Source organism: Bacillus rossius, chromosome 6 (genome assembly GCF_032445375.1).
Source record: "Bacillus rossius redtenbacheri isolate Brsri chromosome 6, Brsri_v3, whole genome shotgun sequence".
In the NCBI taxonomy this organism is placed as follows: domain Eukaryota; kingdom Metazoa; phylum Arthropoda; class Insecta; order Phasmatodea; family Bacillidae; genus Bacillus; species Bacillus rossius.
In genome coordinates this window covers 45364359-45379399 of record NC_086334.1, presented here as the reverse complement: position 1 = coordinate 45379399, position 15041 = coordinate 45364359, and the positions used below count along the sequence as shown (strand labels likewise).

At 33.7% G+C, this 15041-nt stretch overlaps 1 protein-coding gene across 2 annotated transcripts in view; it reads left to right on the top strand.

Annotated features, from left to right (window-relative positions):
- LOC134533120 (lysosomal alpha-mannosidase-like) overlaps positions 1 to 15041 on the top strand; it is an 80725-nt gene that overhangs the window by 10552 nt on the left and 55132 nt on the right. For both annotated transcript variants that reach the window (XM_063370390.1, XM_063370389.1), the window contains exons 4-6: positions 1913 to 2098; positions 6317 to 6522; positions 10100 to 10236. In XM_063370390.1, coding sequence (XP_063226460.1) covers positions 1913 to 2098; positions 6317 to 6522; positions 10100 to 10236 — 529 coding nt within the window. The remainder of the gene's footprint in view (positions 1 to 1912; positions 2099 to 6316; positions 6523 to 10099; positions 10237 to 15041) is intronic.

Here is a 15041-nt window from a genome sequence, read left to right as displayed (position 1 = left end):
CCGACTGACAATAAAGTACATAACCACGTATCTTCCGTCACGCTGTGTCGTATTTGTCATACAAAGTTTGATGGGAGACATATAAAGATAAATGGTGTGATATATTTATCGTTGAGTGTTATTCTACGCATTCATATTACATAAAGTATATTTTCCTACACAATTTTGGAACACATTAAATAAATTAGCCTTGCTATTTATGGAAACTAATGGTTCAGAATATGCGATTTTGAATAGCACAAACATTTTTAGGAACGCATTAGTGGTGCTAAGTGAGGGATTGGTGTATATTGTACTCTAAAGAGTAATAATAAATACGAGTCTTAATGTAAAAAGTCATTATCTATGTATACAACATGTTCAGCATAAATGTTATTGAAGGTAGGAGTTCTTACGTGATTTAATTAAGTTAATTACATTTATTTACGTTGGTTTATAAATAAAAGTTTATAACTATTAATAATGCTTTACAGTGATTTATATTTGCATGATGTAATACACTTTCATATAGAATAGAAACATTCTAACAGCTGTCTGTTAGTTAAACAGATTGTTAATAGATGGTGCCTCCCACATGTTAGTTGAATATATATTTATTAGGATGGTTATTATTTATTATGGCTGGAATTTTGATTGTGCAATGTTTGGTTCAACAATTACGATATTGCTAACTGCTCAAAGTTGTTTTTCAATTAACTTGTTTAGTCACCTTGGTGCCGAAGTCTATTGCGTGTGGTAGCAATAACCTATTTTATATTCTCTTTCATGAACACAGGAGGACATACAAAATGTATCGGTTTGCCAAATAAATCTCTGTGATAGCAAAAATACTCGGGAATAAATTTTTTAGATTTAAATAGTCATACAAAAAATAGTAGCAACTATAAAAGTACATTATAATTGGAGTACACCTTTGATAACCCAATATTTTACTCACAGCTTCAAGTTGGTGTATTTAGCACTGCTGTATTATGCAAGGCTGGTAATTGGAAGTTCATGAGATCAAATCCATCCTGCATAACTTTTTTTTCTTCATTTTCTTATATGATTCATTATTACATTTTAACACTGTAGTTACAGTAAATCATATTGTTATTTGTTTAAGTAAGCATTATAATAATAACTTTAAATACACAGCTCAGTCCGTTGGTTTGGTTAGTTTACACCAAGTAGGTAGGTACATATATAGCTACTGACAGTCACACTAACACCATGCAACACAGTAGCAGCTTAATTGGTGTATATATCTATGACAAAAGATCAATTTAAAATCAAAAACAAAAACGGAAATTAATGGTTTCTGATATCGGATGAAATTAGCAGAAATTTTGTTTGTAATATTGCTGAACTAAAATACAGTTTACATGGCTGCAGTTGATGGTGAAAATATGTAAATAACTGGGTTTTGAATATGTTAGTATGAGCTCATTTAATTACTAATTTGGGAACACAGCATTAAAAAAAAAATGTCACGTTTTTCGTTAAATAGATTGGGTTCACTGTATTTTGTGGTTCACAAAAATTTTCCGTAGCAATATATAAAGTAGCAGATGTTGGAAAATTAGGCGAATAGAAACTGAAATGAATTGTTGGTTGGTGAGTTTGTTAGGTTAGTTGCATGATTAAAAGCACAATATTTTTCTTTAAAAAATTTAATATTTTTACAAAATTTTATGTATAATTATTATAACTGACTTTACCTACATGATGTGAAATTTTTTTATTTTTTTCATAGGGTTCAAGTTCTCATTCTTACTATGCAAATTTAATATTCGTGTTTGAGAAAAATTTGGTTTCGTATTGGTATTTGATTCGAACTAAAAAATTGATATTCGAACAGGCCTACTAAAAACATAAGGATGACAACATTGACTTGCTGCGACATCAAGGGTGCTCCGTGGCCGTGTCGCAGGTTCATCTACGTGGAGACTGCGTTCTTCTGGAAGTGGTGGGGGGAGATGCACGACATGCTCCGGCACCAGGTGAGGAACCTGGTCAACTCGGGGCAGCTCGAGTTCATCGGCGGGGCGTGGAGCATGAACGACGAGGCCACCACGCACTACCAGTCCATCGTCGACCAGTTCACCTGGGGGCTGAGGCGAGTGCGTCCGCCCCGACAACCACCCGACAGGGGACAGACTCGCTATATCATTTCGTGAATTTGATCATGGTTTTCAATAGTTTCATAACTATCTATAGTTTTTTTATAAAAGGTTACATCAAATCAACTACATACTTTTCGTTCAATAGTTTTGAGAAAATTAGTGAATGAAAACTCTTGGTATCCAGTTTTGAATTAATTATTGTATGTAGCTTTTCTCACACAAATTTTTATTAGTGGTGTATTAGTCATAAAAATTTGGTTGTCTTAAAACTGTAAGAACTTTGGTTTTTATCATTTTAGGAAAACCTAAATTTTTTTTAAATTATGACTTATGAATGATATTAGAAATAAAGAGCTGTACCACCAAGGGTACATCGAACGGTTCATTCAAAACTATACCACATGATTATATCCTCTTAGTTCATTCTAGGGTTGGAATGGAAGTTTATATATATATATATATATATATATATATATATATATATATATATATATATAATATTTATATATAAAATATTTATATTTATAAACAATCAATGAGCCATGTTTTAATTTTATTAAAAATAGTGAAAAATGATAATTTATAGATGCAAAATAATTTAGAATTCTACAGTAATTGTGTATGTGCAAAAAACTGTTTTCTAGACCAATAGAATTGTATTACAAAATAAAAATTTCTTCCTGTGCTGATGATAATATTAAAATAATTATTTGATTTGCTAGAAGTCCGTACTGACCATATCAGTTAAAATGCAAGGGCTTTTGAAAAAATAAAATATTTAGGTTTGGTAAAACTATTACATTTTTATATTTTTTTAGTTGAAAGAAAATTATTGTTTGGTTAACAAAGTCAGAAATTATTGGAATCAGTCATACTGGTACAGTATAACCCTGTTATAATGTTTTTCAAGGGAGCACAAGAAAAAAACATTATAAGCAGGAAAACGTTATAAGCAGGAAATCTCAATTTAGCACTTAACAATGTTCAAGCTTTGTACCAATGGACTCACAAAGCTATGTAAACAACTTTAATGTTAAAACCAAAGATAGTATACTTGATACATGAATTTTCTGAAACAAGCCAACAATTTTTCAACTTCGTCTTGTTCCCTGGTTAAATTTTGTTTGTCTTTAAAGATACACTGCCACATTTTTTGTAAAATTGTCTCACGATTCATGATGACAACATTAAGAGTGAGAACGTCTACTCCTTCGCCACCTGAAAATGTTTAATTTTGGGATTCCTACGTATGAATGAGAAAAAAAAAATATTTGTAAATAGAAAACACTTTCAGTTATGCCCTCGCTCAATGGTTGGCAACTTAAATATCGTAGGACTATGTACGTGCATCTGAATACCCACTGGAATGGCAAGGAAGAGAAGAGTTGACTAAGGGTGCCAACTGACACGTAACTATGAACATTGTGTACCTTCAGTATATTGCATAAAATTGTATTTTAACAAACTTCTTGTATTGTATGGCAGTGACTGTAAACATAAACATACATAATGGAAACTTTTTATCGTAAGTGTTGGAATAATTTGGTTTTAAAACATTTTTTCCCTATTTATTGAATGTTAGAAACCAAACATTATAAGCAGGAAATTACACTATTTATGAACGTTATATGCAGGAAATAAATACATTGTCCTTATGGGGGAAATATTGGGACTTTAAAAATATGACATTATAAGCAGGAAAACATTATATGCAGGAACATTATAACAGGGTTCTACTGTACTTGTAATCATTTGCATTACTACAAAAATAATTTTAATCAGCCAAATTATAATTATCCTCTACATAAACTGATCTTTGGTGTTATGGGTTTGGCAATCCGTGTTCAATTTTTGATCAGGTTAGCTCCAGAAATTTTGGTAGTAGAAAACATTGATGAACAGTACGTTTGTAGTGTTCTTGGAGAACTTTGTTTCCACATTAATTACATCTTTAGATATGTCTACAATATGGTGTTAAAATGCTCATTTGTTCATTCATTCAGTCTTAGTGACAAGAATGTTAAACTGACCTTCTGAATGACTCATAGTTTGTAAGCACAGAATTTATAACCATCTATTTGATGGACACTTCAGAGAGTATCCTGCCTTTATCATTTCTGTGCATGGTCATTGGTCATTGAGTGTAAACTGTAGGGTTCTACGAATATTCGAAATTTCCGAATTCGAGTTCAAATTTTTTGATATTCGATTCGTCAATTCGAATCAAATTCATTTTACAATAATTCGACTTGCAAAATCTGGCCCGGATACACTAATATAAGACATCCCCCCCACCCTTGTTTATAAGATATGTAAATGGACGATTACAATTTCCACTTACAAAAATTATACAGCGAAACCTTTTATTTACGTTACCGTTATTTACATTTTCCCTTTATTTGAACCATTTTATTTCTATCCCATTTTAACCTCATTTGATGTAATGCAATAAATTCCCATTGTTTACAACGCGCTTATTGCTTTACGCAGTTTACGCCGTTCGTTCTGATAAAACTGCTTACTAACTTAATTAATCCTATTACAAAGTAATCTGATGTGTAAATCGTGTTTTAAAGATGTTTTTAAAAGTTATAAACTTCATCTTTAACGTCTCGGGAGTCGCTTTATACTGCTTATAAAAATGTAAGCAGCGCCAGTTTGGTTGTTTTGATTCCTGTATTCCTGTATAGAGCGCACACACATAGTCAAAGATTTATATCGATAGCTCGCAGACTGCATGCACGCGCACGCTCTGTCATGATCGTTATGCGTATAGCTACAAATCACGTTCTTGTTACGGGGTTTCTTTTTTTTTTTTACGTTGAATAAAATGGTTGCATCAATCATTAATTTAAATTATTTGGCTTTTTTTTTTTCGCAAAGTCTATTTTTTAAATAAACGTACTTTCCATGAATAGTTTTTTTTTTCTCCTCATAATAGTAGCACCCACGGTCTCACCCCTAATTTTCAAACTTGGTTTTAGAATAAAATGTGCGATGCTTAAGTGATAAAAACGGTAAATTTGTTATTTTTCTTTTGTACAACTTCCTTATGCTGTGATATTTTTATTAATATTTTTATCCTTGAGAGTCAAACATGCTAAATAAGGTAATCTGTGATACTTATTATGGTCTTTCCTTTATTTACACTTTTCCGCTTTTTAAACATTTTTACTTTGACCCCATGAAAAGTGGAAATAAGTTTTACTGTAAATAATGTGCGTAGCCATGTTCCACTTTATATAATATCCAACTAAAACTGTCAAATGTTCAAAGTCACTAATGATTGCCAGTCTGTAAATTTACAAAATACAGTAATTAGTATGATTTTATGTTAGTGCTACACACAGATAATTTGTAATTTTTTTTTTATTTTTGAGAATCTGGTTGTGCTGCTTCAAAATAGTCTCACTTTAATTTTAGTTACTTGATTTAAACTGTGAATTATATGACAAGTTTTTCAAAGGTGGTATGTTAAAAATTTTTAATGACCTATGTTATTTTAATAAATATTCTCAAATTCGATTAAAAAAAATTCGAAACTCGTGAATTTTTTTGAAATTCGATTTGAACTGAAAAATCACAATTCGCAGATGTCTAGTAAACTGTACCCTGAACTTGTAAAAACTTCTCATTAACATTGTGTATGGATATATCAAAAGCATGCTTGCTTGATGCACGAGCTTAAGGTGCACTCCTAGTCAGGGGTGTATCTATCTGTTAGTGAGGGGGGATGGTAGGTGTGATGCTCCCTGGTGCTTCTAGCGTGTTATCTCCTCTAAGCACAAGGCTGTGGACTGGTGCACAGTCTTCGCATCATGCATAGGGCAACTACAAATGAGATTTGAGTGGCAACCATAACATTACATGGCGGAGAAATTTAGATTAAGTTGTGATGCAAGTCCCTCGAGTGCTTTCAAGAATCTGTATCAGGTGTTTCATTTCTAAAAATTGTTTTGAAAAGATGTGTGTTAGCCATTTTCATTCTTCTACAAATAAAGTTTTAAAACATAATACAGGAACAGACTACCCATCCGCCATCCGATCTCAGTGTATTCTTAAATTCATTTAGTAAGCAGACCCCACTCTGATTTCTCTAGCAGTTTTCAAATTGTGTGGTTTTTCCTGCAGATCTGCACACCGTATGTGTGTCCATATAGGCGGGGTCCATAAGATTGAAGAGAGTTATAGCAGCTGTGCTTTGTACACAGGAAGCTGAATGACACTTTTGGTAGCTGCGGCCGCCCACACGTCGGCTGGCAGATAGACCCGTTCGGCCACTCACGTGAGATGGCGTCGCTGTTCGCGCAGCTGGGCTACGATGGCTTGTTGTTCGGCCGGCTGGACTACCAGGACAAGCAGCACCGCTTCATGACCAAGACGGCGGAGATGGTTTGGGAGGCCAGCCCCAACCTGGGTGTGTTCCTAGCTTACGCTTGTTCCGTAGCTGTTGCTTGTCTTTGTTCCCCGATACATAATATTGATGGCCTAGAGCAAGCCTATCTGTTAGCCATTTGGCAAGTGAAATATATTCTTGCTGGGCCATGCTTACATAATACACAATTTCAGAGTAGATGTATGAAGGCTATTTATAAATTAGGGAAAGGCAGCAAATAAAACTAACAGAAGATTTCACATGATTTATATAAATAAAGTAGTTTCCCTTATGTAATGTCTAAAGGTAACAATACTGCAACTGGGTGTAGCTTGAAAATAAACACCAGCATTGATCATGATTAGTGCAGAGGATTATGCACAACGCAATGCTTCATATATATATATATATATATATATATATATATATATATATATATATATATATATATATATATATATATATATATATATATATATAAACATAAACTTGTAAGTTCAAATTATAAAAACATAAATTTTCCATGGGCCAGTTTTGTAGGCTGAGAGCATTAACACTGTACGAAACATGTAGTTGATTGAAGTTTTTTTAGTTATTTTCTGAAGCAATGTTGGCATATCTAGCTGGTGTATAAGTATAATAGGTCTAAATAAACTAATTTTCCAAAATCAAAGGTGTTAAGGTTTTGTAGATAGCACAGGCAAAGGGGTTCGTAAATATTCATGTTGTGATATCTCAAAACCAAGAAAGTGGGTGTTTCTTTTTTCTTTCTTGAAGATACCAATATGTTTTAATAGACATTGACTAAACTATTCCAGTAATAATTATTGACAATGGTGATTTTTTACTGGCAGTCATTTTCATTAATTTTTTTTTCTTCATGAGAAAATTATTACATGTCCATTTTTCTTGCTCAAAGCTTAGTAAAGAAAACAGTAGTTATTAAAGAAAACAGTAGTTATTAATTCTAAACTGCTAGGGAAAAAGAGGTTTGACTCAATGTCATGTCGTAAAAACTGTTAACTGTTGTCTTCTACCTACTAAGGCCACAGGAGCAGGCTCTTCCTGTTAGTAGACTGTTGACTATTCCAATTTAGCCATGTTGTGATTTAGGTTTGTTTTCTTCTTCTTCTTCTTCATTCTGGAAGTCTATAATCTTTCTTCTGTTTTTGACTTGTTGGGTGGTCAAACTAAAAAATACACTAAAAAAAGAAATGGTTATGTAATAATATATGTAAAATGTAGGCCTGTGCAAATATTCAAAGTTTTGAATAGAATAATAAACTATTAGTATTTGTTCAACCTCAAATACTAACACTTTGAAATAACGAATATTTGACTTGTCGTACCTCATGAGTTTGTCGTATACCAACGTTCACTGTTAAGATTATGTCAATTGTGCAATATAAATACCCTTTTTTTTCTGTAGTAATGGGACTTCATAATCAAACACATGAACAATAATCAAACACATGAACAATAAGCGAAGTTTTAAAAATGCAGCAAGAAGTCAAAGTTTTTTTCACTACTGTCTCGCTAAACAGTAACAAAAAAGTCTCATGAACGATTAAAAACACATCATGTTTGTCATTTCAAACTTGAAACAAAATATTATATGTATTCATTTCGTCGCACCAAATATCGTGGTTACATGCACCTTGGACAACACCATATAACATTGAACTCCATAGTGATGGCCATTACAAAAATGTAAACATTGTAGTTTCAACCGTGTATAAATTGGCAATCACAATCAATCTAAAAGCATGTGTTACTTGCTTCCATGCTTTATATATCTATGATGAAATAGGTGTTACATTAAAAAAAATATTTAAAAAAAATCAAAATAATGGGTTCAGATTCCAGATTAAATTAGCAGAAATGGTGTTTATAATATTGCTGAACAAATGTACTATTACCTGGCTACATTATCAACAAAAACTCATGAATAACTAGGGTTTAAATATGTAAATATGAGCTCATTTAATTACTAATTTGGTAGTACAGCATTAAAAAATATTATTCATGTTTTTTGTGAAATGGATTGAATTGGATTTTACTGTATTTTGCCATCTGCGCGAAAATTTCCTGGATCAACATGTAGAGTAGCAGGTTCTGTAAAATAAGGCAAATAAATATAGGTTAGCTTTATATTTAAAAACAAAAAAAAATTATTTTATAATTTAATTATTGTAACAAACATTTTCTATATAATTATTGTAGCTGATTTAGCCTAACCAATCTTTCTTTTTATATTATTTGTCTAATTTTCCAAAAGTTGTTACATATTGTGACAAAAAAAAATTTGTGGGATTCTAACTATAAATCTTACTATTCAAATTTGATATTCTTATACGGAAATAGTTTGGTTATTTGTAGTGGTGCACCGATGCGGATACCGATGAATCGTAATTGGCGATTATGGGTACTTACCGATTAATCGTAATCGGCGATTATCTTAACGATTACTTTGCCGATTATTTACGTCCCGGCGTAATTAAGTAGGTTTTTACCGTGTAATATTCTGTTACACATTTTAGGACGAAATATGGTAATATTTGTATATATTACAAAATTCATCTAACTGCGTCATATCATAATTACAGATATTTCGTTAAGTTTAATAAATCTCATTGCCTCAAACAATAAAAAATGCATTTTTCTTACACGTTTATTTACGTTTCGTCTTTTGTTTAGTGGCCTTGTACATTACGTATAGCCAGAGAAGTAAAATAGATGGCACGCAATCAAAATACCACAAACAGTTGCAGTGGATTCTATGACAATCGATCTTTTCGAGTCGTAGTAGCGGTTCAAAATCGTGGTCTCGATACCTTCTAGTTTTTATCACTGCGTTTTAGAAACTCGTTATAGGCGTCTTTGGTAACATTATCCGTTTGTTATTTGTATGTGACGTGAAAAGTGAAAAAGTATTTATAATTTTATAATTATATTCAGTCAACATAAATAAAATCACATGTGCTAGAATTGGTTTTTAGTCATTTTTATATAATTATAGTGAGATGGCGAGTAGGGAGAAAAAAAAGTGAAGTGTGGAAACATTTTTCTATAAACTCAAGTGAACAAAATAAAGCAGCATGTTTACATTGTTAAACGGTAATTTCTTGATGCAACCTTATTTGATAGTCGATAATAATGCTAGTTTTCCGCAACAAAAACTTACCCATTGTAAATTACAATTATTAGACTGTAGTTCAAGTTGTTTACAATAACAAATATTTAAATAGAATTTAATTTAATTTCCCCTTTCAATGACTTAATAGTGTATTTTATATATTTTTATACTGTTATTATAACTGTATTCTCAATTTTACCTAATCTTGTTATTAAATTCACATGGGAATAAAAAAATTTGTGTGCATTATTACACTTAAAAAAATTTCTTCATTATAATCGGTAACTGAATCGGTATCTGCCGATTATTGCTCTCATAATCGGTAATCGAATCGGTAATCGGTAAAGTCATATCGGTGCACCACTAGTTATTTGTATTCATATTCTATTCAAATTAAAAAACTGCTATTCGCACATGACTAGTAATATGTAAGTGTATTTCTTGAGTACTTATCAGTTATCATGTTATTGTACATGTGCACAGGCAAGGCAGCAGACTTGTTCACGAGCGTGCTCTACAACAACTACGCTCCTCCACCAGGTTTCTGTTTCGACATCATGTGCAGCGATGAGCCAATCATAGATGATGAGCGTAGCCCAGAGTACAACGTGCCCCAAAGGGTGAGCTACAACGAGGGTATTTCTCATTTGTTTCCCTCTTGCACACACCTCTAGTCTTCCTGTCAAGTGTTTCCGCATTCATCAGGATAGTAACGGTTACTGACAAGTCTAATTCAATAGTAATTGGTGCTGGTGTGTAGAATACCCATAGTAGAATCATTTTATTTCTAAGTGGTAAGAAAAATTGCTGTACAAGAAAGTTGTTCAAAACAGAAATACGTTTTATTACAAAAGAAAATTTGTACTTTGAGGCAAAATTACATTTGTGGAACTAATTATTTATTAGAAAAAAACAAAACAGTGAAAACTGCTGGAAAGTCTGTACACCAATCCCTCGCATAGCACGTCTTCAATTAATGCGAATTCAGTTAGCACGATGTAAATTTTACTGCCCTAGTCTCGAATAGCACGTCTGTAAATTTCAGTTAGCACGAAATCGCCACAGGCTAAAAAAAATCTCGGAAACGACGCGACGTCAGGTATGGAATTTGAGGGGGGAAGAGTGGTTTGGAATGTGAGGGGAAAGAGATGCGCACGCAGATAAACAAACACCGGGCCGTACTGTTGATGCCCGGCCGCAGACCAGGCCGTACCGTTGATGCCCGGCTGCAGACCAGGCCGTACCGTACAGAAACCAAAGCAGATGAAATTGGACACGTTTTTTAAAAAAAAGCAAGATAGTGTTAATTTCACCCCAGAAAATATTTAACTAACTTTTATGTTTTGTATATGTAGATATTGTACATACAGTAAACTCCCGGTATATCGCGCCCCGATTGATCGCGGAATCGGGTATATCGCGGGTCAAACCATGTCCCCCAGTCAGAAATGAATAATAATAATGGAATAAATGGTTGACAGCTGATTAGGATAATTTTGCATTGTAACTAACAAACTAAGCATCGGGCAGAAAAAAGCCTAGGCGTAGAAAATGTCCGCAGTAAAATTATAAACAAGATATCTCCGTACATTATTCCTCTATCTTGTAGGGTTTTCAAATTATGGTCCAATCCAGCCCAGTGATATTTTCTGAAACACTAGTTCTTAACGTCGCTTTATCTCACAAATGAAGCATCGGACAGGGGACCTGATAAAGCCCACCGTCCAGCGACATTATCCAGCGTGACTCGGCTGGGGATTGATGTTGGATAGGCTTGGTTGTCGGCAAGCGCTGGTAGGGGAGAGGCGAGCCGAGAACATGGAGAGAGGTAGAGATTAGAGCGGGCAGAAACACCAGGGGGAGTGGGGGAGGGAATGTGTTCACGCAGCACACAGGCAGAGCATGAGTCACTTGACTGAGCAGCGTCGCTGCGTACAAGGCAAAATCAGGTAGTCCGGTGTTTAAAATTCCACTCCAGAATCTTAATTGGTACTTTACTGGACATCTGTATATAAATGTTTTGTTACAACTTAAACCTACAGACGTAATATTATTGGGTAATTCATTGTATTATACAAGTTCATCTTTTTACTTTGGTATAATGTTTTAAGATTAAATAGTAAAGTAAATCGGCTAGCGTATTTTTAATCTTTGCCCAGGAATTCCCAGTGGTCCAATATTTACGTGAACCATACTGTACCACTTTTGCCGTGAGGTAGTAAACAAGTCCCGGAAATGTTTATGTGTAGCGGAAATGTTTATGTGTAGCGGTCTCCCGACCTTTAAACAGAGGCTGGGGAATATAACACTTGCCGATCCGAGCCACACACACTCAGCAACTCGACACAGCGTTTGGTGAAATAAGTAAAGACAAAGTTTAACACGGTTTTTAATACGGCGTCACTGATTGCGCTAAAATTAAATTGGCGCAATTTTTGTTTCCCACATGTGACCATTTATAATTTACTGTAAGCATGGATAATAAAGTTTAACCACTTGACACGATAGACGATTCTTTATCTTTTATTGTACGAATGCTAGAATCGTTTTTTTTTTCCTGTATCTGCGGCCTGCTTCTACAAAAGACAAGCTATCTGTAAGTAAATCTAGAATTTTTATTTTGTCAATCAAACTCGGTACTTTGCGATTCATATTCGGTTTGAAGTATCACTACGGCCTTTCTTTTTAGAAGACTTTGACCACAGAATCGTGTAACCGCACACACTGCACTTACTTTGTTACGGACACTCAGACGAAGCAGATACCGTGGTTAACACCATGAGACTGGCCGCAGCTTGTGTGCCGCACGCCCGCACGTGTGTATGGCGGCGTGTGGCGCGCTCGTAGGCCGTGCGACAAACTGTGCGCGGCACGCGGAAAAATAAAAACAATTCAACATTTAATATTTATCTTTAAAATTTATTATTTTTATTTTTTCACCCGTGTTTAGTGGAAACTGCGGATGCAAAGTCCGCACAAAGGCGGGCCGTCTATACTGTGCGTGCTTGCCGACCTATTAGAACACAGGCGGTGTTTTATGCCTTTTGACCTTGGTACATCGAAACATCGCGGTTATGCAACAACGCGGGTAAAAGTTATGTCCCCCGACAACCGCGTTAAATAGGGAGTGTACCCGTATTTTAATGTTATGTTTGTGCTTTAGGGAAAATCTAAATCTGTTTATCTGTTAACTGATTTGTTTACATAGCCGCTTTTATAAGAGGTGTGCATAACAAATTAAATGTTTACATATGGCTGTGTGTTTTAAAGTTATATAAAACCGGTTCTTAATTTCATAAAAGTGTTTTAATTTTGTTAAGTTTTAAACGTAATAACAAAGGATCCAGCTGCTTGCAACAGCAGGCAGACAGACGCACGCGCGTGTTGAAGGTCACGCCTGGGCGGGCAAGCCAACCTGCTGACTGATGGTAAATATGTTACCACTTATCTCCCGTTACACTGTGCCATGTTTTCTTTATCTAACGTATTTGGTGGTAGGCTTAAAAAGATAAATGATATGACATATGCATTTTCAAGTATTATTCTACGCATTTATATTATGTAAAGATTACTTCCCTACACATCTTGGAACACATTAAATAATTTAGCCTTATATTTATGGGGACTAATGCTTCAGAATACGCGATTTCGATTAACACGAACATTTTTAGGAACAAATTAGTCGTGCTAAGTGAGGGATTGGTGTATTTGACTAGTTCTCACGAAATTGAGTAAAATGAATTTTCAAAACAAAAAAATATATAATTTGGACTGCAATACATCTCTTCACGCCATACAACAGTGCTGATCTGGTTACATTGGTAGTACTGTCAACTACAAAATGTTATAAGCACTGCAATATACTATCTAATTCAAAAGTACAATGCAAGTGTTAATAAAAAAGTGAGGGAATACTAATTTTTTTTGGGGACCCAGATAAAAATTATATTTTATAATGATTTTGTTCTTGGTATATTTAAAATGTAAAGGATATTTACTGTAAAATACAGTATTTTTAAAGAAATTAATGATATCAAAATAGTTATTTTCATAAAACAAAATAAATTAATGATATAATATCCATTGTAATATTGAGAATGGGACACGATGAGGGAATGATATTTAAAGTATTCAGTCAACTGCAATTTTTTTCATTTTGATATGAGTACACTAAAATTATATATGGTTTGAGTAGCTATAATGGTACAGCTTATGACATGTTTATAACACATAAAACTGAGTGTGGATTTGTTTTTTGTAAATTTCTGAGAACCAGTCATTTGCGTTAAAAAGTACCATGCATATAGCTTAAGTATTTAATACTTTTACCATTGTTTCAACTGCTTGGGGTTCCCGGGAATAGGATCATAATAATCATTTTGGACCATCTTAACTCCTCTTCTCCAATCCTTATGTCAAAATGTAAGGGTACATTATTGTAATATCCTTGTTCATTGTACACTGTTACAGAAAATTATATCTTTATTTATTGTTCAGTTCCCGTCAGAGAGAGGCTATTATGGAGCCAAAAGTTGCTTTGTTTACATTGTAAAAACATATTTTTCGGATGCTAATTTTGTTTTGAAAACATTGCTAAATATGTTTTAATATATTTGAGCCATTTTTACGTATATATAACCTCATGTTACATAAAACTATGAACAGGCAAAAGTATAGTTTGACGTATCAATCATGGCATGTGATTGTTCCCTGTCTTATTGAGCAGCGTTCAAATGTTCTTTTGAATATTTGGAGCACTGCGGCCCGTCGCATATTTTGATTTTGGAATGTCAAAAAGTTTTGTTTTAGTCCTTTGACTCAATCAGCATCTCTCGTGTCAGGATATGCTTAATTTTGACCCAATGACATGTGAAAAGTGTTTTTTGATGCCAAAATACAGTTAAATAGTGCTGAATAAGTGAAATTTACGTTGTGCAATTGAATGCAGGAAATTCCATGAGTCAGAAATGTAAATATATATGTATGTTATATTTGGTCCATATCTTGCAGCAGCTAAGGTAGGCCAGATTGCAGTTCAGTTAGGCCACTAATATTGCACATACAAGGGATGCCTTGCTGTTTTTACTAACTGATACACACTGATAATTGCTGAACTGGCTAAGCACCAAATTAATGCAAAGTTAAAAACTTTTTGACTAAATTAACACAAACATAATGGCTAGAAATCCCGTGATAGTTTTGACTGCTGCACCAAAATTGAACTAGTCCGGCAGATTTTTTGTTTAGAAAACCCTGAGATTTTGAAAATATTGAAATTTTATTGAAATTTGGTTTCTAAACTCACCTAATTTTCATGTGACAGTAATTTTGTGTAGTGTGTCCATTGTACTGGCTACGCTTTATAGTACATATATGTCATTTTATTTGTCTTCATGATATTGGAGTAATCATTTTGGTTAAGTGT